A 24066-nucleotide genomic window follows, 5' to 3' on the forward strand; every position below is an offset into this window, starting at 1 on the left:
TCCAGCCTGGGTGACCAGTGAGACTCCACCTCAAAATAAACAAAAAAAAAAAAGAATAAACTTGGACCCCCTACCTCACATGATAAACAAAAATTAACTCAAAATGGGTCATAGACCTAAATGCAAAAACTAACACTACTGTTTTCCTAAATTAAAACAATAAATCTTCATGACCTTGGTTTAGCAATTTTTTTTATATAACACCAAAAACACATATGATGAAAAAATTAATAAATTAGACTTCACCAAAATTAGGAACTTTTGTGCTGCCAAGGACACCATCAAGAAAGTGAAGTGGGCCGGGCACAGCGGCTGATGCCTGGAATCCCAGCCCTCTGGGAGGATGAGCCGGGTGGATCACTTGAGGCCAGGAGTGCAAGACCAGCCTGGCCAACATGGTGAAACCTCATCTTTCCTAAAAATACAAAAATTAGCCATGTGTGGTGGCACATGCCTGTAATCATGTGAGTTAACTCACAGCTACTCAGGAGGCTGAGGCAGGAGAACAACTTGAACCCAGGAGGCAGAGGCTGCAGTGAGCTGAGATCATGCCACTGCATTCCAGCTTAGACAACAGAACGAAACTCTTCTCCAAAAAAAAAAAAAAAAAAAAAGTGAAATAACAATACCAAAATGGGAGAGAAATTTTGCAATGCATGTATCTGATAAGGGACTAGTATCCAGAATATGTAACGAACTCTTACAGCCAAACAATAAAAAGAAAGTAAAATCCAATTTAAAACCTGACAAACAATTTGAATGGACATACAAGTGGCCAGGAAGCACATGAAAAGATGCTCAGCACCACCAGCCATCAGGGAAATGTGAATCAAAACCAAAATGAAACATCACTTCATACCCACTAGAATGGCTCTCATCAAAAGATGGACAGTGACAAGTGTTGATGAGGATAGGAGAAATCAGAGCCTTCATTTGTTGCTGGTAGAAATGTAAAATGGCACAGCTGCTTTGGAAAAGTTTGACAGTTCCTCAAAAAGTTAAACATAGAGTTATACATGACCCAGCAATTTCTCTCCCAAGTATATACCCAAGAGAACTGAAAATATGTACAAACACTTGTACATTCCCACAAACTACATGTACATGAGTGTTCATAGCAGCATTATTCTTAATAGCCAAAAGGTGGAAACAACCTAGTGTCCATAAAACGTGGTCTATCCACACAGTGGATACTATGTGGCCGTCAAAAGGAATGAAGGACTGATTCGTGCTGCAACACGGAGGCACCGTGAGAACACGGCACTAAGTGAATAATCTAGACACAAAGGGACAAACACTGTCCTTTTAGGTGAAAGGCATAGAAGTGTTCATTGTACTACTCCTGTGGCTTTTCTAAAGGTTTGAAGACTTTCCAAGTAAAAATGAAGTATACTACACATTACAAATATAAAGTAATAAGAACAATCCCTCATGGGAGGGTTTTAAGGATTCAATGCAGACACGGGTGCGCACGTCCACCAATGGTCATCGCTGTCACTGCCACTCAGATGAGTGCTGCTGATGCTGGTGAGTGCCACAGGATGGAGCCTGAGTCCTAGCTGACTCCACTTCAGGCATCCAACAAACATTAATAAGCACCTGGTCTATGACAAGTATTGTGCTTGGCACAGTAGCTAAAAAAATGAATAAGATACAGTCCCGCTCTAGAATCTGCATGCATTACCAAACTTTCCTATTAAAAATGTATCACGTTAATATTCAGCTCAGCTCTAAGGTAACCCTAAGGTAAAGAGCTTAGAATTTCTAAAAGCAATGTGTCCATAATATGCTGTTTATGCATTTATTTACATTCTGCCTCATTCTAAAAAGGAATCTAAAATCAATTTTTTAAACACATACAATTTAACAACAATAAAAAAAAAGAGAGATAAAAATCAGTGTAAAGAGAAAATGAAAATTCTAGTTAAATGAAACCAGGGGAAGGTTAAACCACAAAAATGTCTGCCGTGAAGTAGGTGTAATTATTAAGGGTAAGTTAGAGACTCAGCTCTAAGGCTCTTAACAGCTAAAGTAAAAAGATAAAGATAAAGACCGGGCAAGGTGGCTCATGCCTGTAATCCCAGCACTTCGGGAGGCTGAGGTGGGTAGATCACTTGAGGACAGGAGTTCAAGACCAGCCTGGCCAACAGGGTGAAAATACAAAATTTAGTCTCTACTAAAAATACAAAAATTAGCCAGGCAGTAGTAGTGGGCACCTGTAACCCCAGCTACTCATGAGGCTGAGGCAGAAGAATCGCTGGAGCCTGGGAGGCAGAGGCTGCAGTGAGCTGAGATCAGGCCACTGCACTCCAGCGTGGGCAAAAGAGTGAGACCCTGTCTCAAAATAAATAAATAAATAAATAAATAAATAGGAAGAGATAAATATCAGTAAGTATCTGCGCCAACTGCAGGCATGTCCCCTGCGGGAAGCTGTGAAGCGCCATTCTCAATGCCTTCCTGCGTTAAACAGAACAAACAACCCACAGCACAGATATGGGGCTCATTCTCCAGGATCTGGCTTTTGCTTTGATTTAGTCCTCTCCCTCTCTCATCCCTTTATTGGGCTTCACATGGAGCTCTGAAATCCAACCGAAGGACTGGGTCAAAGATTCCCACTGCTTTGCAGGCAGCCGCCATCCAGAGCGCAGAGGGGCATCAGAGGCCCACCTGGGTTGCTCATTTCTCTGCAGCTTTGACCGCTCACTCAAGAGAGATTTCCTTATATGCCTCCTTCTCTCTCCTAAAGACAAGGTGCCATATCCCAGGCTCGTGTTCAGTCAGATATGTCTCCATTCCCTCTCTCCCCTTTTCCATCTCTAATAATGAACCTGACTGTCCCCCTTCCCCATCCAACAGTTTCTTGGTGGGAACTATGAATTCCTCACAATCCATCTCTCAAAGCCACGCCCCCTGCTGGCCGGACTGAACTGTTTCAGCCTTAGCTAAGCTGCATTCCTTCTACTTTCCCCCTTCTATCTTAAAAAGCTTTTCCCAAATCTCCCCGTGCCTCTGATTTTCAGCTTAAATTGACATAAAGTTCTGAGGTTGCAATTATTATGTGCATATCTAGCAGGCTTTTGCTGGGTTTCCTTAGCAACAGCTTCATTAAGGAACTGCATCAAAAATTTTAAAGAGGCTATTCTTACATCTGAACAGAGTAGCCTGCATAAAATTTGAATGGCTTTGAAGAGAAAATTAACCAGGAACAAAGAGGTGGCAGGTCTTAGTCAGCAGTATCATAAGCCAAAATGTTTTCAAACGGCTCGAATCATTCCTGAATATTTGGTTTGTGAGAGGAAAGGGTGTTGGATTTAACGTGGGTTGATCCTAGAGTATGTTCTCGAATCTGGTAAAGTCAGATTCTTTTCCAGTTTTTCAAACAATTCTTTACTACCATTTTCCCTTACTGTCACTTGCCATTTTCAACTAATCAAGAATGAAGAAAGTAAATTTCAATCATTTGGGTTGTTTGGGGGAAACTACCTGATGTGGTACATAGAGTTTGAATTTTAGAACCCAAATGGTTTAAATACCAATGGTGGTATCTACAAGACAATCCTGGACCCACAGCAAACTCCTCTCCTCAATTTCCCGTCCCTCAAATGGAGCATAATAAACAACTAAGCAAACTTGTTGTGATGATTATGGCCAATATCTAAAAATCATCTACCTAAATGCATGTAGCATGCCAGCTGCTTAATCACTGGCATTATCAATGAGTTTCAGCTTATCCGATAACGCAGAGGCTCTGCCTTTTCATCTTTTTGTGTGCCAACAGAGCTTATTTTACGGGATTAATACTGTTAGAGCAGCCCTGACTAGAAAACTCCCCAGGTCTACAAGGCAGAGCATGTTCTTTTCCTTGGATCAAATTTACAATTATCTGTGTTTATGTTTATCTGCTCAGTACCCATTTCCCCCTCTAGACCACTTCCCTCTCTTGCAATCAGCGCGAGACCATGTCTGTTTTGTCGCCCACTGAACATTCAAGGCTAGCAGATGATGTAGTGCTGAGTGCCTGGCCTCTGGTGTGGAACATGTGAGTGAGGGTAGGAAAGAGATAACCAGCATGCTTTCCGGAGGCCCTTCTCCTCTGAAATCATGGTCTGGCTTCGGACAAGTTGTACAACCTTTCCTTAGCCTGAGGTTCCTCCTCTATAAACAAGAATAACTATACTGGAACAGAATTTTAAGGATTAAAGAAAATAACCAAATTCACAAGCTAGTAAACTATCTGTTAATAGGTCCTCAACAAACAGGAACTGCCTGCATCCCTTTGATACAACCAGTGAGCAGTGAGGCAGACATGTTTGCTGAATGCTTTTTTTTTTTTTTTTCAGATGGAGTCTCACTCTGTTGCCAGGCTGGAGTGCAGTGCTCAGATCTCAGCTCACTGTGATCACAGCTCACTGCAACCTCTGCCTCCCAGGTTCAAGCGATTCTCCTGCTTCAGCCTTGCAAGTAGCTGGGACTACAGGCGTGAGCCACCATGCCCAGGCAATTTTTGTATTTTTAGTAGAGACGGGGGTTTCACCATGTTGGCCAGGATGGTCTCGATCTCTCGACCTCGTGATCCGCCTGCCTCGGCCTCCCAATGTGCTGGAATTACAGGCGTGAGCCACCATGCCCGATCTACTGACTGCTTTCTAAAAGCCAACAGTGCTTAGCACTTTATATGCATTGTTCTATCATTTACAACTTATAGCAACTCTAGAAAGAAATGAGTATTATCATTCCCATTTTATTTTATTTATTTTTAAGATGGAGTTTTGCTCTTGTTGCTCAGGCTGGAGTGCAGTGGCGCCATCTGGGCTCACTGTTAAGTTCCACCCCCTGGGTTCCCTCCACACAAAGAGGAAGAACTCTGCGGTGAATTCTGTCAAACAAAAAAACCCTTTCCAATACCACTAATCCAGATGTATTATTTATCAGTTTTTATATTTGCACAGGGATTCTTAAAGCAGAAGGAATCTGCAATAACAGTATCTCAGTTCCTTTAAAAATCTCCACATTAGCCAAAATAATTTCCAGGAATAGATACAACTCATCAATTCTACAATGGAACATACTTGATCAAGAACCAAAAGCTTGTTCTATTTCAGAAAAACTACAGACCCTTCTTCTTTGCTGTTCTTATAAAATCCCACCAGAACTCATTATCTTGCTGCCTGCTCATCTGGCAAACAAACATGGAGATGAGTCAACTCAAGCCAAGCCTCGTGCTGGGGAGAATTCACAGAGCCAGGGAACCACATCTGCACTGTCCCCGCCCGCCCAGCGCGGGAGAGCACGGTTCCCCTTCTGGCATGTCTTTGCTGACCTCTAGTGGTCCACAGGAAGAAAGAGCCAACAGCAAAAGGACAGGCTGCTCCAAAGAACAAAATGTCCTCACATTTTAAGTGAAAACATTTTATCCATGAAATGTGTGTTTCTATACCCAACAGTGAAAACAGATTCCCCGCAGGCTCAATTTATCGGCATTAACTTGCAAAGGCAACTCCAGTTCTTAAGGGCAAGCCAGCCTCAAAGCCCTGTCCTTGGCTCCCAACCAAACTGTCTGCAATTCCACTGCTTCAGGCCTTCAGAGGATCCATTTAGAAGCACAGTCCACCCTCCACTCTGCCACAAAAGATGTCCCTTCATGCCTTCCAATCTGATCATAACAGGTGTCCATCGCAGAGTCACTTTCGGAACAGGCACTAAGACAGTACTGAACAGGAAGTGGCAAAGCCGGTCCTCCCAGTGACCACTAGAGCTTCTTATCCTGTCATTTTACAGACCAGAATATTAAGAGGCACCGAGTGATTGTGCTCAAGGTTACACAGCTAACAGGGGGCAACACAGGGGTCTGAACCCAAGCCCATCTGACAGCTGGATTCCACCGTGACACCCAGCTTGGATTCCTCCAGAGATTCTCTCCTGCCCACCTGATGACTTCTATGCAAGACCTGCGGCAGGATCTGACCTCACGCTGCGTTTGGGCCTCTCTTCCCCACACTGTCCCTCACAAACCAAACTGCTCTGGCCCCCAAGTGACTTCTGTGCTTGGAGCTCACACTCAGCCACGTGTTTCCACCCAGTCCCTCTGCTCAGAGGCTCCTCAGCCCCACTCTGCCAGGTCCTTTTCATTCTCCTTGGACAGCACCTCCTCCAGGAAGCCCTGCACCCCCAGCACTGAGAGCATCAGACTCCGGGGCAGGGCCCACATCCTCATCAGCCCCACAAATCTGTGGCCCGGCGCAGCACTGAACCCCTCCCCTTGTAGGTCCCCTGAAAAGTGTGTGAAATGAGACACATGATCCAGATGTTGGTTCATTTGCCAGGCATCACTGGAGACAAATACTGCCCCCTGGGCGCCCGGGGAACTGAAGCTTCCACTTTGAAGTGTCACGTTTCCGCTTCTGCCCATCTTTTCTGGAAACTTCAACACAAACCGAAAGATAAGGACCTCTTCCTAATGCTCCTCGGTGACACACTGCCGACGGTGGTGCTGTTTCCCTAATGCTACATGGCCAACAGCTTTGAGGGACTGTGTTGTTTCTTCTACTCGGTTTATTGGCTTTACTGCGTTCTTGTCTCTCCCTTTGGTGTGACACTGACACTCTGACTTATCGGCCTCCCTGCCAACATCTAATCTAGGAAATTAGCTGAGATGAGGGGTCCCAGGGACGGTAAATACACTTTACAGAAGAAGGAACTGAGGCACACACAAGGTTAAATGCGTTGCACGGCAAGTGAAGCCTGAATGCCAACCCCAGCAATCTGTATCCAGTCCGTGTGCTCGACTCTCATGCTAAAATACCTCTCTTTTTATAGACTATGACTATAAACATTATAAAGTACCAATATGTGGACAACTCTGAGATGGTGGTGAACTGCTATTTTGTTTCTACTTAGGTTATTTGCTCTCAATTGAAAAAATTAAGAACCTCGGATAGAGACATAAGTGTCTTATTATTAGTCATACTTGTTTATGTGTTCAAAATAGAAACTGGTTTGAAAGTCTCTCCTCTCTTCCACCCTCTGCCCTAACTCTCGCCTGAGCCCCCAGACCCACGCCTCTCCCGTTACGTGCGAAGTGGAACCTCTCCTTTCCCTCCACCACTGCCTTGCGGCTTGCCCTCCTCGGAGCCCAGCCTGACCATCAGGCCCCTATGGAGCAACACTCCATTCCACCCAAACCACTCCCACAGTCAGCCGCTGACCCTTTCCACGTAGACTCCTAAGCACGTTTCCAGCGAGCTGGCCTTGCCGCCAGCAGCCTCCCTCCTCTAGGGAAGTTATCAGCACTGCTTGCCTGGGCTCCCCAAGGGCCTCTGCAATGGGCCCCCTGCCTCCCTCTCCGCCGGCTCCATACAAATCTGGTCGCATCAGTCCCTGATGTGAAGACCTTGCTTTTAAAACCCACCGCTCTTAGAAGCAGCCCCAAATGCTTCACCTGGCCAAGAAAGCCCTCCTGGTCAGACTCTGTCCTCCCTACCCTTCTCTGTCTCCCTCCCTCCCTCCCTCGCTCTCCATCTCCCCTCTTTCACCCTCATCGCCGTCTCTTACTTATTTAGTCTCTCCCAGTGATGTGCTCTGTTTGTTTCAGAGAACCACTCATGCTGAGCCATTTCTTCGCAAATGACCTTCGCCCATTTCCTCTTTACCTGGCTCCTATTCATCCTTCAAGGCCCAGTTCCAATCTCACTGCCTTGGAGACAGTCCCTGGCCCCCACACCCTCCATCTCCATCAAACTAAGTTAAATCCTTTTGCCACTTGCTCCCTTGGCACCTGTGCCTCCATTTTTTTTCCACTTACCCCACTGCTCAATGTCTGCCTTTCCCACAAATCTGTCAGATGGATGAGGGTAGGACCCGCCTGCCTCACCTCTCTTTCCCCCACGACGCCCTCCTAAGGATCTGCTGAATTACAGTGACCTATATTCTCACCCTCGTCTTGAGTCCTTAAGCAAATTGTTTAACTTGGTCTTGGTTTCGCTGTCTATAAAGATCCAAGTTAAACTAACTACATATCTAAAATCCTTCTAAGACTATCAGTTTTAGGATTTAGCATCAATTCACAACTAAAGGTTTTGATCATTGTTTTATTAAAAATCCATTCAGATTCAGATTTAAGTACTATTTAAGTAATATCTGACACAGTAGTGTCAAAGGAGCTATGTAATACTTTCACAAATTGCATGTTTTATAAACCCAACACCCCAAACAGGGTTACGAATGGCAAGTACATGAAGGCAAGAGGCATGACGCTTATTCAAGATTGCAAAGCTGGTAAGACAGTTATTTATCCAAACAAACCAAAAAAAAAAAAAAAAAAAAAAAAAAACTGAGCCAAGTGTGGTGGCTCACGCCCATAATCCCAGTTCTTTGGGAGACTGAGGTGGCAGGATCACAAGGCTGGAAGTTCAAGACCAGCCTGGCCAACATAGTGAAACCCCATCTCTACTAAAACTACAAAAATTAGTTGGGCATAATGGCGCAGGCCAGTAGTCCCAGCTACTCAGGAGGCTGAGGCAGGAGAAATGCTTGAACCTGGGAGGCAGAGGTTGTGGTGAGTCCAGACTGTGCCACTGCACTCCAGCCTGGGCAACTGGAGTGCAGAGGGAGACTCCATCCCAAAAAAAAATTGGAAAGGACAGCAAGTTCTGAATTTTGAAAGTTAAATACCACAAATGAAAGAAGTAAAATATACAAATAACCATGTTAATTAGAAATCAAGTTAAGGGCTCAGTGCAGTGGCTCAAGCCTATAATCCCAGCACTTTGGGAGGTCGAGGTGGGCAGATCACGAGGTCAGGAGTTCAAGACCAGCCTGGCTAACATGGAGAAACACCGTCTCTACTAAAAAATACAAAAACTTAGCTAGGCATGGTGGCACGCACCTGTAGTCCCTGCTACTGGGGAGGCTGAGGCAAGAGAATTGCTTGAACCGGGGAGGCGGAGGTTGCAGTGAACCAAGATCACACCTCTGCACTCCAGCCTGGGCGACACAGCAAGACTCCGCCTCAAAAAAAAAAAAATAGAGTTCAGATTCAACAGTTTTTATCATGGCATGCTGAACCTCAGCAGAATGAAATAAGCTGAATTCATAGTGAATAAATTCCATAAGAACTGGATTAACTCTTCCACTTATAGGTAGACATACACTCACCTGTCGAAGGTTAATGTAAACTGCATTCTGAAGAAATTCTGATGCTTCCATGCTCCGTTTCTGAATTGCAAGGACACGTACAGCCTTGATGCATGCTTCCAACTCAATCACTCCAGCATTCTTATACTGCAGGGTGTAAAGGAAGTGCCTCAGTCAAAAAACAGTTGAGATATTTCTATCGCATTCTAAATGCTGTGCTACTGGGGCTCAGTAACCACAACAGCACTTCCCCCAGGACACGGCTCCAGATGCCCTTCCTGACATGGTGTGGCTCTGTGTTTCCACCCAAACCTCACCTAGAACTGTACTCCCATAATTCCCATGTGTTGTGGGAGGGACCTGGTGGGAGAGAATTGAATCATGGGGCGGTTTCCCCCATACTGTTCTTGTGGTAGTGAATAAGTCTCATGAGATCTGATAGTTTTATCAGTGGTTTCTGCTTTTGCATCTTCCTCATTCTCTTTTTGCCTGCTGCCATCCATGTAAGATGTGACTTGCTCCTCCCTGCCTTCTGCCATGATTGTGAGGCTTCCCCAGCCACGTAGAACTGTAAGTTCAATTAAACCTATTTCTTTTGTAAATTGCCCAATCTTGGGTATGTCTTTATCAGCAGCATGAAAACAGGCTACTACAGTAAACTGGTACCGAGTGTAGAGTGTTGCTGAAAAGATACCTGAAAATGTGGAAGCAACTTTGGAACTGGGTAGCAGGCAGAGGCTGGAACAGTTTGGAGGCCTCAGAAGAAGACAAGAAGATGTGGGAAAGTTTGGAACTTCCTCAAGACTTGTTGAATGGCTTTTGCAGAAATGCTGATGATGATATGAACGATAAGGTCCAGGCTGAGGCAGTCTCAGATGAAATGAGGAACTTGTTGGGAACTGGAGCAAAAGTGACTCCTGTTATGTTTTAGCAAAGAAATGGCAGCATTTTGCCCCTGCCCTGGAGACTTGTGGAACTTTGAACTTGAGGGAGATGATTTACGGTATCTGGCAGAAGAAATTTCTAAGCAGCAAAGCATTCAAGAGGTGCCTTGGGTGCTGTTAAAAGCATTCAGTTTTAAAAGGGAAACAGTGCATAAAAGTTTGAAAAATTTGCAAGCTGACAATTTGATAGAAAAGAAAATCCCATTTTCTGAGGAGAAATTGAAGCTGCAGTAATTTGCATAAGTAACAAGGAGCCAAATGTTAATCCCCAAGACAATGGGGAAAACATCTCCAGGGCATGTCAGAGGTCTTCACAGCAGCCCCTCCCAACACAGACCTGAGGCCTAGGAGGAAAAAGGGTCCCCATGCTGTGTGCAGCATAGGGACTTGGTGCCCTGTGTCCCAGCCACTCCAGCCAAGGCTGAAAGGAGCCAATATAGAGCTTGGGCAGTGGCTTCAGAGGGTGGAAGCCCCAGGCCTTGGCAGCTTCCATTTGGTGTTGAGCCTGCAGGTGCACAGAAGTCAAGAACTGAGGTTTCGGAACCACCACCTAGATTTCAGAAGATGTATGGTAACGCCTGGACGCCCAGGCAGACATTTGCTTCAGGGGCAGGGCTCTCATGGAGAACCTCTGCTAGGCCAGTGCAGAAGGGAAACATGGAGTCAGAGCCCTGACATAGAGTCCCTACTGGGGCACTGCCTAGTGAAGTTGTGAGAAGAGGACCATTGTCCTGCAGACCCCAGAATGGCAGATCCACCGACAGCTTGCGTCATGTGCTTGGAAAAGCCACAGACACTCAACATTAGCCAGTGAAAGTAGCCAGGATGGGGGTTGTACCCTGCAAAGCCAAAGGTGCAGGGTTGCCCAAGACCATGGGAACCCACCTCTTGCATCAGCATGACCTGGATGTGAGACATGGAGTCAAAGGAGATCATTTTGGAGCTTTAAGATTGACTTCCCCACTGGGTTTCAGACTTGCATGGGGCCTGTAGCCCCTTTGTTTTGCGAATTTCTCCCATTTAGAACGGTTGTATTTACCCAAAGTCTATGCCCCCACTGTATCTAGGAAATAACTAGCCTGCTTTTGATTTTATAGGCTCATAGGTAGAAGGGACCTGCCTTGTCTCAGATGAGACTTTGGACTATGGACTTCTGAGTCACTGATGAAATGAGTTAAGACTTTGGAGGACTTTTGAGAAGGCATAATTGGTTTTGAAATGTGAGTACATAAGATTTGGAGGGGCCAGGGGCAGAAGATACGGTCTGACTCTGTGTCCCCACCCAAATCTCATCTTGAATTGTACTCCAATAATTCCCATGTGCTGTGGGAGGGACCTGGCGGGAGATACTGAGTCATGGGGGTGGCTTCCCCCATACTGTTCTCGTGGTAGTGAATAAGTCTCACTAGATCTGTGGTTTTATCAGGGGTTTCCGCTTTGGAGTCCTCTCCTCATTCTCTCTTTGCCTGCTGCCACCCATGTAAGACAGCACTTGCTCCTCCTTGCCTTCCACCATTATTATGAGGCCTCCCCAACCACAGAGAACTGTAAGTCCAATTAAGCCTCTTTTTTGTAAGTTGCCAGTCTCCAGTATGTCTTTATCAGCAGCATGAAAATGGACTAATACACCTCCCCACCAAGGCTGGAGAATTTGTGAGAAAGTCTATCCTTTATGGGAGCAAAAGAGATTGGTGGGGCTGAGTGAGTCTATGAATGCATCAATATGTATACATTCATTAAAATAATACGACCACAGTAGCTTGCTATTTTGCAAAATTTCAAAATGTTATCAATGAATACTTTGCTATTCGGTTCTGCTTATCATCCCTTGTAGTACTCTAAAACATTTTTAGAAATTCACACCTGCAGCTTTAATGCAGTTGTTATAAATTCATTTTACTTAGTTGCAAAAAATCTGACTCCCTGTGTATTGAATGCTTTCTGATTTTGTCTCAGAGTTGCTTGTTCCTATTTCTCAGTTCCTATTATGGTTCCTGAGATGAAGAACAAATGAGGGCGTTTGGAACAGAAAGGGCTTTGTGGAACTTCATTTGACTACGCAATAAACCGGGGAGTATTTTTAAGCTTCACCCCCAATTCTTCTAGTTTCAAGCCAGGAGAGCCACCCCCAGCCCCTCTTACACACCATGTGGCTCCAGACCCGAGAGCATGGAAAGGAGGAAGGAGTCGGGTTCCAGAACTCTTCCAAAAAAGAAGAGTTCGGCCGGAAGGCAGAGGTTGCAGTGAGCCAAGATCGCACCACTGCACTCCAGCCTGGTGTCAGAGAGAGACTCCATCTCAAAAAAATAATAAATAAATAATAAAATAAATGAAAGAAGAGTTCAGATGGATGGATCTCCTTCCTTCCCTCCAGTGCCCTTCTCCCTCCCAAGCCTCCACTGCAAAATCTTCCATGCTAGCCGTTCTGCATTTTTCTTTAATATTCCAAACCTTTTTTATTTTTTATTTTTTCCTAGTTATCCCAGCTGGAGTGATTTTCATCTGATGTCACATAATTTAATTTAAAATTAAAGAAAGGCTTTATAGAGGTTAAGTCCATGCATACTAGTACCTGAAGAGAACGGAGGTTGGGAGGAGTAACACACTAATATGCTTTTACATGTGAAAACCATTGCATGTAATGAACAAGCCTTTGCTGAGACCCACTAGAGGCCTGGCATGGCATCACTGCTCGTGAACATGCAGTCTATTTACCAACCATGAAAAAGCAAAGGGGCAACTGGTCATCTTCCTCACTAAAATTATGCATAAGGGGGGACAAGCAGTTTTATACTTACTATGCCAGAAAGGGTAGTCTCCATTCCTCCCCTTTCCACACACATAACATATATGTAATCTGTGTTATCACAGACGATCAGAAAAAGAAGCTATTCATACTTATTTAAATACCAACAATGAAGTCAGAAATCTATCAATTGTATATACTGTTTTACAACACAAGAAAAAACTAACATAGGAACTTGATTCTATGGAAATACTCTTTTTCCTTCAAAACTTTTAAAACAGTTTCTATTGAAGTGAGACTAAAAGTCACTGCAAATTTTTCCACATATTTTTGGTTAAATTTACATATTTTAATGTACATTACAAAGCTATTTAAAATGAAACCATGAAAAAAAATTTTTTTTTGAGACAGGGTCTTGCTCTGTCGCCCAGGCTGGAGTATAGTGGTGTGATCACAGCTCATTGCAGCCTCAATCACCCAGGCTCAGGTGATCCTCCCACCTCAGCCTCCCTGGAAGCTGAGACAACAGGTGTGCACCACCACACCCAGCTAATTTTTTTGTATATTTTGTAGAGGCAGGATTTCGCCATGTTTCCCAGGCTGGTCTGGAACTCCTGAGTTCAAGTGATGCTCCCAGCTTAGCCTCCCAAAGTGTTAGAATTACAGGCATGAGTCATTGCACTCAACCTCTTTTTTTTTTTTTAATTCTTTCCTCCCAACCAAATTTTCATGGCAAGTATAATTTATTTATTATTCCTCAAAAATTCTAAAATAATTTGTTCAAGTTTAAAAAAAATCAGATTGGAGTTTTGATAGGGGCTTTCAATACATTTCATTCTGGGAGGTTATGTGCAGTGGCTTTGGCCTTTAATCCCAGCATCTCAGGAAGCCATGGTGGGAAGATTGCTTGAGGCCAGGAGTTCCAGACCAGCCTGTGCAACATAGAGAGTCCATCATTACAAATAAAAAATTAGCCAGGCATGGTGGCGTGCACCTGTTGTTACAGTTACTTAGTCATCTGAGTGAGGCTGAGTGAGGTAGGAGGCTGAGGGTGAGAGGATTGCTTGAATCAAGGAGTTTGAGGTTGCAGTGAGCTGTGATTTTGCCACTGCACTCCAGACTGGGCAACAGAGCAAGACCCTGTCTCAAAAAAAAGAAAAAAAAGGTGGGTGCAGTGGCTCACGCCTGTAATCCCAGCACTCTGGAAGGCCCGAGGCAGGCAGATTGCTTGAGCCAGAAGTTTAAGACAAGCCTGGGCAACATGGTAAAACCCCATCTCTACAAAAAATACCAGACAAAATTAGCTGGGCAAGGTGTTGCACACCTCTCATCCCAGCACACAGGGAGGCAGAGGTGGGAGGACCACCTGAAGCTGGGAGATCAAGGCTGTAATGAATCGTGATCACACCACTGCACTCCAGTCTGGGCAACAGAGCAAAACCCTGTCTCAAAAAAAAAAAAAAAAAAAAAAGAAAGAAACACTTTGAGATATTAAGTAAACTACTAAAATAGATAAAATATGGTGCTGAAGAAAAGAGATTCACAGAAAGGAATGAAAAGTTAATAAATAGACACAAGTATGTGAAAGTATTTAGTAGAGGTGAGAATTCAAATTAAAGCAAAAAAAATACAAATTCAATACATTGTGGTAGGACAATGAGATAATGACCTGAAAAAAATAAATTGTATTCTTATGTCATAATACACACAAAATAAATTATAGATAATGATAAAAAATATTTTAAATGCTAATAATAGTGAATACAAATATATGTTTGCATATATTATCTCGGCTTACCTTAACTACAGTTCTATGAGATGATGGCTACTGTTATCCCCATTTTACAGATTAAAAAACTGAAGAAAAGAGTTTAATTCTATTGTTAAGAAAGTATTTCTAAGCAGGTCGGGCACGGTGGCCAATGCCTATAATCCCAGCACTTTGGGAGGCCAAGGGGAGTAGATCACTTGAGGTCAGGAGTTCGAGACCAGCCTGGCCAACATGGGGAAACCCCGTGTCTACTAAAAATATAAAAAATTAGCCAGGTGTGGTGGCTCACACCTGTAGTCCCAGCTACTCAGGAGGCTGAGGCAGGAAGATTACTTGAATCCAGGAGGCAGAGGTTGTAGTGAGCCCAGATCATGCTACTGCACTGAAGCCTGGGCAACAGAGTGAGACTCTGTCTCAAAAAAAGCATTTCTAAGCATAATACTAAACTCCTAGCCTCAAGTAATCCACCTGCCTCAGCCTCCCGAAGTGCTGGGATTACAGGCATGAGCCACCACGCTTGGCTGTATTGGCAAATATTTTTAAAAATAATAGCTAGTGTTGATGGAGGAGTAAATTGTTAATAACCTTTTTGGAGGACAGTATAGGAATATATAACTCTTTTTTAAAATGTATACTTTTTGTTTTTTTTGAGACAGAGTCTCACTCTGCAGCCCAAGCTGGAGTGCGGTGGTGTGATCTCAGCTCACCACAAACTCTGCCTCCAGGCTCAAGTAATTCTTGAGCCTCAGCCTCCCAAGCAGCTGAGACTATAGACGCATGCAACCACATCTGGTTAATTTTTTGTATTTTAGTAAAGACAGGGTTTCACTATGTTGCCCAGGGTGGCCTCAAACTCCTGAGCTCAGGCAATCCACCTGCATCAGCCTCTCAAAGTGCTAAGACTACAGGTGTAAGCCACTGTGCCCGGCCAAAAAAAAGTATGCTATTTAACTCAACTCAACTCAACTTCTAGGAACTGTTCCCTTAAAAAAAAGTCAATCCAAAAAGATGTATCTATAGGGACATTTATCAGTTGACTGTTTACAATGGGGGAAGAAAAAACGAAAATAAAACACAATCAGTAACAGTACTGGTGAAATAAATGATTCTACATCTTTTCATTCTCTATTAGAAGAGGAATTTGGAGAGTAACTTGAATATAACCTATGATAAATGTTAACATCCAGGATAAATTTCTAGAAAAATTGAACCTAATGGAATACTGATACAAGAACACAAGAATATAGGGGCAAGAATCTTTGCTAAAGCATTTTTTTTCTAATTCACAGTGAAAAAGTGAGAAACCCTAAGTATCCAACCACAAGAGAATAATTAAGTAAATTAAGGCAAGCTGTGAAATCTGTAAGAGCAAGCATTTCATCTCGTTCTAGGTGGTGTTTAGGAGCGTGTCTCACAAAATGCCTTGACGAACACATGACTGTGTCCACATTTTAGAAAACCTTTCCACACTATCTGAAAGAAGGAAGCAGTTCTGGAGGTGAGAGTACACCCATGGTCTATGATACAACATGGTATGATCCCATTTTCGTAAATAAGATGTACATGTGTGTGCGTGCATGTGTGCATACGTGCATGTGTGTGTGTATGTGTGTCCGTGTGTGTGTGTCTCATAGGCATAGATAAAGGTCATGAAAGCTATGGACTGAGTTGTTGATAATCAATAAACCAAGTTGTTAGTGAGGGTAGAGGAGGCATGTCATAGTCTTTTGCACAACTTTTCTTTTTCAGTATTTTAGTAAGTACATTTGGAATTCGAAATTGTTTTCAATCCAAACTAAAAAGAAGGGTGCCTCCACAAGACGGAAGCTTCTGTGGGTCACTGAACATTATGCCACGGAAGATTTCAATAGCATAGAGAAACGCATACTATGCCAAACGGAAAACATGGGTCACCACACAGTAAGTAAAGCAGCTCCATTTCTCAAAATATAAATAATATACATTGATTAAAGGACCAGAAAATAGATATACAATATTAACAATCATTATCTGTGAATACTGGGGCCATGGTAGCCTTTTTTCTCCCTTTTCCAAATTTATTATACTAAACCTATGCAGTTTTGAATAAGAAACAGAAAACATTTTAGGCATATAGTATTGTGCATTAGCGAGTAAGACATGAATACTTACAGAAACAAATAATTAAGAGACATTGCAGCATTACACAATGTAAAATGAGAACTTCTGATTAAAGCAACACAACTGTGTAAAAAATTTACAAATCAATAGAATTACCTTGCTGTAATAGGAAATAGCCTCTTTATACTTGTCAATTATGTCTTCGGGACTAAGGCAGTTCTTAGCGCGTCCGATCTCGGTGCTGGTGTCGGGATTGATGCCATTGGTGGTGAGGGCACCTGCAAACCGAGAGGAAGAAAAGAAATAATCTTTTGCTTTTTCTCTATTATTTCTTTGTTAGTTTAAAGAAGGGCATGAATCAGATAAAACTTAAATGTGCCCTACTGAAATTTAAATAATGAAAGTGTTTAGTCTTCACTGCTTATATGCTTCCTATAATGGCCTTGCTATCAAAGCATTGTATTAAATGTTAATTAACTCAGAATAAGTTTTCCTCTCTGTTGGAATTTTTTATTGAAGAACATGAAATGCATTACATAAGAGTAACATATTTACAGTAACTAGCTCAATTGTCTTGAAGGCAATGGTGAAGTCAGCGCACATTCTCTCACGGCTTGAAGCTCTTTATGTTAGCAAGGGACCACCCTGCATCCTCAAAGGAGATCAACTATACAAAAGCATTTTCTGAACCATACAGCATTAAAAAAAAAACTTATAAATGATAGTATGTTTCTATGTCTATCACTTTCTATTTCTGACCAACTCCTATCAATAAGCAGAATTATCTGATTTCCTAGCCACCAAACCCACATGGGCAAGCATTTTGGAGAAACTTCCATTTAAAGAATATAACCAACTACACAGAGAATTCTGGCAGGAAAAAAACAAAGATAAAATATTCATTGACTTCACAGAACACTCAAAAAATATTCTCCAAAATCTCAATAGCAGGAAAAGCTTGACTTCTCTGAAACCACTTGGTTAGCTTACAAAGAGTAAGCATCTTCCACAAATCCTGCTTCCCATGCGCCACTAGGAAGCTCAGGGATGACCCTGCCACCCATCTCTATAACTTCACAAGGCCAGGGACACACATCTCACACCCCTCATCCCCGCGCAGGCTCACTTCTCACTCTTGTTTTCTAACCTTGGTCCAGTTTTTTCATCTGCTTATTGTTTGTTCTCTAATTCTATAAGCTGCCTCAAACGCTTTTTGGAACAAGACAGAAGAATAAACGGGTAAGCGGAGAGGTGGATGGACAAATGGGCAGAGAACTCTAAGGGGAACAAAGGATTTCATGCGCAAAATCCTCTTCTAGTAAGGGAAGAAAGAACTGGAACAGAACTGTGAAGAGGCAGGTGGTTTAGGACTTTGTTTGCTGCTGATTTTGTGAAAATCACAGCAAGAGACAAGAGGGAAGAACTATAAATAATAATAGAAAAGGGCAAACTTGGAAAAATATTCTCAAATATGCACTTTTTAAAGAATAGATCCAAATCAGCAAGACCTGGTGACATAAACTGTGCGTAGTCAGAGAATTGAGAATTCCATCTCCCAGGCACCAGGCATCCCTTGGAGCAGTGAGCATTTACACGGGTTGTTATAACGCCATCAGGACAAAAACGAAATTTTTTCACACTTAGCAGAAAGCAGGACCTACGTCAGGAATGTCCGCACGTGTCGTCGTCTCCAGCAACTCTATGAGAGCACACTTAGTGTACCCCATCTCTGCAGGTGAGGAGCCAAGATCTAGAGAGGTTCAATCTCCTGACTAGTTCTCACAATTACAGAGGTGGTGACTCAAAGCAGAAGCCATCTTGGGCCTATGTTCTTAACCACAGAAGTGTGGTGCTTTATGTGCTTTTCATGCTTATAATACATTTGTTTCTAGTATAAGTTAATATTTAATAAGTGACAAGAAGTCTTGATTTATTTCATTAGCACTAATGAATTATCTGTACATCGTTCAGTTTTAGTCTTTTTTTCCCTTGGAGAAATGGTTGGCGGGGTTAGAATGAGGTGGGGTTTTCATTCCTCATATGGTATCTCATCTCTTCTCTGAGAAGTAAATGATCAAAGCATTAGAGGGAAATCCCCTGCCACGGAGAAGGAACAAGTGCTCCCTCCATCTTTTAAAGAAAGGGCAACTCCAGTCACAAGGGCTACTTTGATAAACTTAACTTTTTTTTTTGAGACCAAGTCTTGCTCTGTTGCCCAGTCTGGAGGGCAGTGGTGCAATCTCGGCTCACTACAATCCCCACCTCCTGGTTTCAAGCAATTCTCCTGCTTCATCCTCCCAAGTAGCTGGGATTACAGGCACCCGCAACCACATCCCGCTAATTTTTGTTTTTTTAGTCGAGATGGGGTTTCACCATGTTGGCCAAGCTGGTCTTAAACTCCTGACCTCAAGTGATCCGTCCACCTCAGCCTCCCAAAGTGCTGGGATTACGGGTGTGAGGCACCACACCAAGCCATTAAACTAAATTTCAATATAAAGGCTAGAGGACAAATTTCTATGTGGAGCAACCAAGAACAATATAAACCATAGGAAAATAACAGGAACATAGCTCCCAAGAGAGCTTAGTGGGTCAGACCAATTTAATTTTATTCAACAAAAGAGTAACAAGTTCTAAAAACACTAGTAAGCCATAGATTTGATCTTCCTTGGCATCTGTAGAGTTGTGACGGTCCATATGAGATGTCATCATGAACTAGTGAACCAGAGCCATCAAGACACATAGCCTGTAGATTACAGGCAGAAAATCAATGCCACAGGAGGCTGAGACCTAGACAGGAGGAGACACAAAGAAAGGGCATGGAGGAGAAGAAGTCACAGGGACAGGGAGGCTGAAAAAGGCACTACCACAAAGGTTCTCGAGTATCAATCCAACAATGGTTTCATCAGCCACTAAAGATATCTCTTTATATCTTTGTTCCAGTTCTTTATATCTCTGTTCCAGTTCTTTCTTCCCTTACTAGAAGAGGATTTTGCGCATGAAATCCTTTGTTCCCCTTTTCTTAGAGTTCTCTGCCCATTTGTCCATCCATAGTGAGCTGCTGCCATGCACAAGGCTGTATACAAGGCACAAAACTGGAAACCCAGACATACAGATAAGATAAAGCACAAAAAAAGAAGGAAGAAAGCAGAGATGGATGAGGCCAAAGAGAGAAAGCCAAACCTTTCTCTCCTACAGAGAACATAAAGGGCTTAGGTACACCAAGAACCTATGTGGCAATAACTTCAGCCACGGCTAACAGGCTAGCACCAGCCTGGGTCACAAATACCTGCCATCCAGCTACAGAACAAAACCCTGCCACGTGGGCACCGTGGACTCCAGCCTGGGTCACAAACACCTGCCGTCCAACTACAGAACAAAACCCTGCCACATGGGCACCGTGGACTCCAGCCTGAGTCACAAACACCTGCCGTCCAACTACAGAACAAAACCCTGCTACGTGGGCACCGTGGACTCCAGCCTGGGTCACAAACACCTGCCATCCAACTACAGAACAAAACCCTGCTACGTGGGCACCGTGGACTCCACCCTGGGTCACAAACACCTGCAGTCCAGCTACAGAACAAAACCCTGCCACGTGGGCACCGTGGACTCCAGCCTGGGTCGCAAACACCTGCCATCCAGCTACAGAATAAAACCCTGCCACGTGGGCACCGTGGACTCCAGCCTGGGTCACAAACACCTGCCGTCCAGCTACAGAACAAAACCCTGCCACGTGGGCACCGTGGACTCCAGCCTGGGTCACAAACACCTGCCGTCCAACTACAGAACAAGAACCCTGCCACGTGGGCACCGTGGACTCCAGCCTGGGTCACAAACACCTGCCGTCCAGCTACAGAACAAAACCCTGCTACGTGGGCACCGTGGACTCCAGCCTGGGTCACAAACACCTGCCGTCCAACTGCAGAACAAAACCCTGCTATGTGGGCACCGTGGACTCCAGCCTGGGTCACAAACACCTGCCATCCAACTACAGAACAAAACCCTGCCACGTGGGCACCGTGGACTCCAGCCTGGGTCACAAACACCTGCCGTCCAACTACAGAACAAAAACCCTGTCACATGGGCACCGTGGACTCCAGCCTGAGTCACAAATACCCGACGTCCAACTACAGAACAAAAACCCTGCCATGTGGGCACCGTGGACTCCATCCTGCAGAGGAACGGCAGGAAGACAGGGCGTCCACAGGCGGCAGTGTGGGATCAAGTCCTCCGGCATCAGGACATGGCACCTGGAATCACTGGGGCCAAGACAGAGTGTTTAATAATGGTCCTAGGACACCTAGATGGCCACCTGGGGAAAAAAAGACACAATAAAACCCACACCTCACAGGAGACACAAGAGGAAACTCCAAATCGATCTAAGATCTGAACAGAAAACAGAAAACCATAAAGGAAGTTCAAAAAACACGGGTAAATTCCTCTAAAACCTGGACAATGGAAAACGCTCTCTATCATACAAACCTAAATGTAATAAAAGATTAATATATTCGATTACATTAAAATGCAGCAAGATTACTATAAACAAAGCCAAAACATAAATGATAATGTGATTTAAAACTATATGCAATGCATATCACAAAGAGCTAATATTCCACATATATCAAGGCCATAAAAATTAAAAGAGAAAAAAATAACTGAAAATCCAACAGAAAAAAAAATGACCAAAAGATTTGGACAGACAATCCATAAAAGAAAAAAAAAAATGACCCTTAAACATTTAAAAAGATGTTCAACTTCATTAATGGTAAGAGATGCCATTTTTCACATATCTAGTTGCAAAAATTTAAAAGCCTCACAACACACTGTGTCGGTGAATCTATGGAAGAAATGCTTGCATGTGCTGCTGCTGTGAATGCAAACAACGAAACCTTTATGAAGACGACTCTGGCAAAATCTAGTAGCACTACATGCATGTTTCCTTTTTGACCCAGTAATTCCACTTCTAGGAGTTTACACTCAAGATACACCTTCAACAGTACAAAAACACTCCTATGCAATGTGATTTGCTGATGTATTATCTGTAACTACCAAACACTGGAAACAAACATTCGTATGTTGAAGCCTGGTAACATAAAACACATTACCTGCACACTTAGCATACCACACAGCTGAGAAAATGAATGAAGAAAATCTCCATAAGCTGATACGGACTGACCTCCAGGATACATTAGCAACCGAAACAAAACATAAAACAACAAGTACAAAAGAATATATGTAATATCCTAGCTTTTGCACAAGAAAAAGAATTAAGAACATCAATGTGGCCAGGCGCGGTGGCTGACGCCTGTAATCCCAGCACTTTGGGAGGCTGAGGCAGGCAGATCACCTGAGGTCAGGAGTTCAAGACCAGCCTGAGCAACATGATGAAACCCCGTCTCCACTAAAAATACAAAATTAGCTGGGCATGGTGGCGCATGCCTGAAAACCCAGCTTCTCAGGAGGCAAAGGCAGGAGAACTGCTTGAACCTGGGAGACGGAGGTTGCTGTGAGCCAAGATCGTGCCATTGCACTCCAGCCTGGGCAACATGAGCAAAACTTCGTCTCAAAAAAAAAAGGTGTTTATTTTTTCAAAAAAAAAAAAGAAGAAGAAGAAGAAGAAGGAAAAGCCGAGAACAAATGATATTAGTAGTTACCTACAAGGGTAGTGAAACGAGGTGGAAAGAACAGAAGTGGGATGGGGCGTGGTGGCTGACACCTATAACCTCAGCACTTTGGGAGGCAAAGTGGGAGGCAAAGGAAGGCTCCTGGGTTGAGCTCAGGCGTTCAAGACTAGCCTGAGCAACGTGGCAAAATCCCATCTTCACAAAAAAAAAAAAAACAAAAAAAAATTAGCCAGCCATGGTGGCGCACACCTGTGATCCCAGCTACTTGGGAGGCTAAGGCAGGAGGATCAGTTGAGCCCAGGAGGTCAAGACTAAAGTGAGCTGTGATCATGCTACTGCACTCCAGCCGCGGTGAGAGCATGAGACCCTGTCTCCAAAAATAAAAGAATAGGAGAGGAAGTAGCACTTCCCTGGTTAACCCTTTTTATATAGTTTTGACTTTTGGAACCATATTAACATTTTATATAGATTTGGGCAGGCACCGTGGCTCATGCCTGTAACCCCTGCCCTTTAGGAGGCCAAGGCGGACAGATTGCCTGAGGCCAGGAGTTTAAGACCAGTCTGGCCAACATGGTGAAAGCACATCTCTACTAAAAATACAAAATTAGCCAGGCGTGGTGGCATGTACCTGTAGTCCCAGTGACTCAGGAGGCTGAGGCAAGAGAATTGCTTCAACCTGGGAGGCGAAGACTGCAGTGAACCAAGATTGCACCACTGCACTCCAGCCTGGGCAACAGAGCGAGACTCTATCTCAAAAAAAAAAAAAAAAAATTTATATAGATTTTAAATATAAAACAGTAACTCAGAGAACTGTAAAAATAAAAAAAAAAAATTTTTAATCAACAAAGATGGGGAAACCCACTAACGATACATAAACATAAATAATTACATTTCAAATAACGTAATCACACTGACAGGGAGCTTTCAAGAACAAATCCAAGTAACCTTTAACTGCAGCACCTTGTGTATTTATCCTCGGTCTCATGACCAAAAGAACTACAACCAATCCTTGAACTCTATGTAGGGGTTTGTTTTTACAGTAATATTGGTTACATGTTGTAGGACTAAGAAAACAAGTAACTATATTGATGTCCTTGGGAGTCATGTTTCTCCCTGGTGGAGAAGGAAGATGTGAAAGTGAAACAGGGAGAGAACAGCAAGAACCCTGGGATTTGGGTTTGTAATTGGAGAGAAGTTAGTATGAAGTTTACATAACAGCAGAACTTCTCAAAGGGCCTAGAATGAATAAACCTCAGTAGCAATGAGCGTATTTAGTGACCAGACCTTGGTTTCTAAATACCACTCTCCAGCAAAAGAAACTAAAATTCCTTAGAGAAATGTCCGATTCCTGAGCTGGGACAGGGAAAGTACATGACAAACCTAAAACATCATTTTTTTTTTTTTTTTGAGATGGTGTCTCCCTCTTGTTGCCCAGGCTGGAGTACAATGGCACCATCTTGGCTCACTGCAACCTCCATGTCCCAGGTTCAAGCAATTCTCCTACCTCAGCCTCCCAAATAGCTGGAATTACAGGCACCCACCACCCACACTCGGCTAATTTTTGTATTTTTAGTAAAGACAGGGTTTTGCCATGTTTGTTAGGTTGGTCTTGTACTCCTGACCTCAGGTATCTGCCTTCCTCAGACCCTAAAGTGCTGGGATTCCAGGCGCCCGCCACCACGCTCAGCTAATTTTTGTATTTTTAGTAAAGACAAGGTTAGGTTGGTCTTGAACTCTTAACTTCAAGTG

The 24066-nt window shown here is 43.5% G+C and overlaps 1 protein-coding gene across 1 annotated transcript in view; it reads right to left on the reverse strand.

The window, feature by feature from the left end:
- The window catches only part of TRAPPC9 (trafficking protein particle complex subunit 9), a 730305-nt gene that overhangs the window by 644439 nt on the left and 61800 nt on the right, over window positions 1-24066 (reverse strand). Inside the window, exons 6-7 of the mRNA XM_012461180.2 lie at window positions 16850-16971; window positions 9154-9279 (exon numbers count right to left, since the gene is read on the reverse strand). Coding sequence (XP_012316603.2) covers window positions 9154-9279; window positions 16850-16971 — 248 coding nt within the window. The remainder of the gene's footprint in view (window positions 1-9153; window positions 9280-16849; window positions 16972-24066) is intronic.

Source organism: Aotus nancymaae, unplaced genomic scaffold, assembly GCF_030222135.1.
Source record: "Aotus nancymaae isolate 86718 unplaced genomic scaffold, 86718_ANA_hifiasm-v0.15.2.pri h1tg000036l, whole genome shotgun sequence".
Classification (NCBI taxonomy): Eukaryota; Metazoa; Chordata; class Mammalia; order Primates; family Aotidae; genus Aotus; species Aotus nancymaae.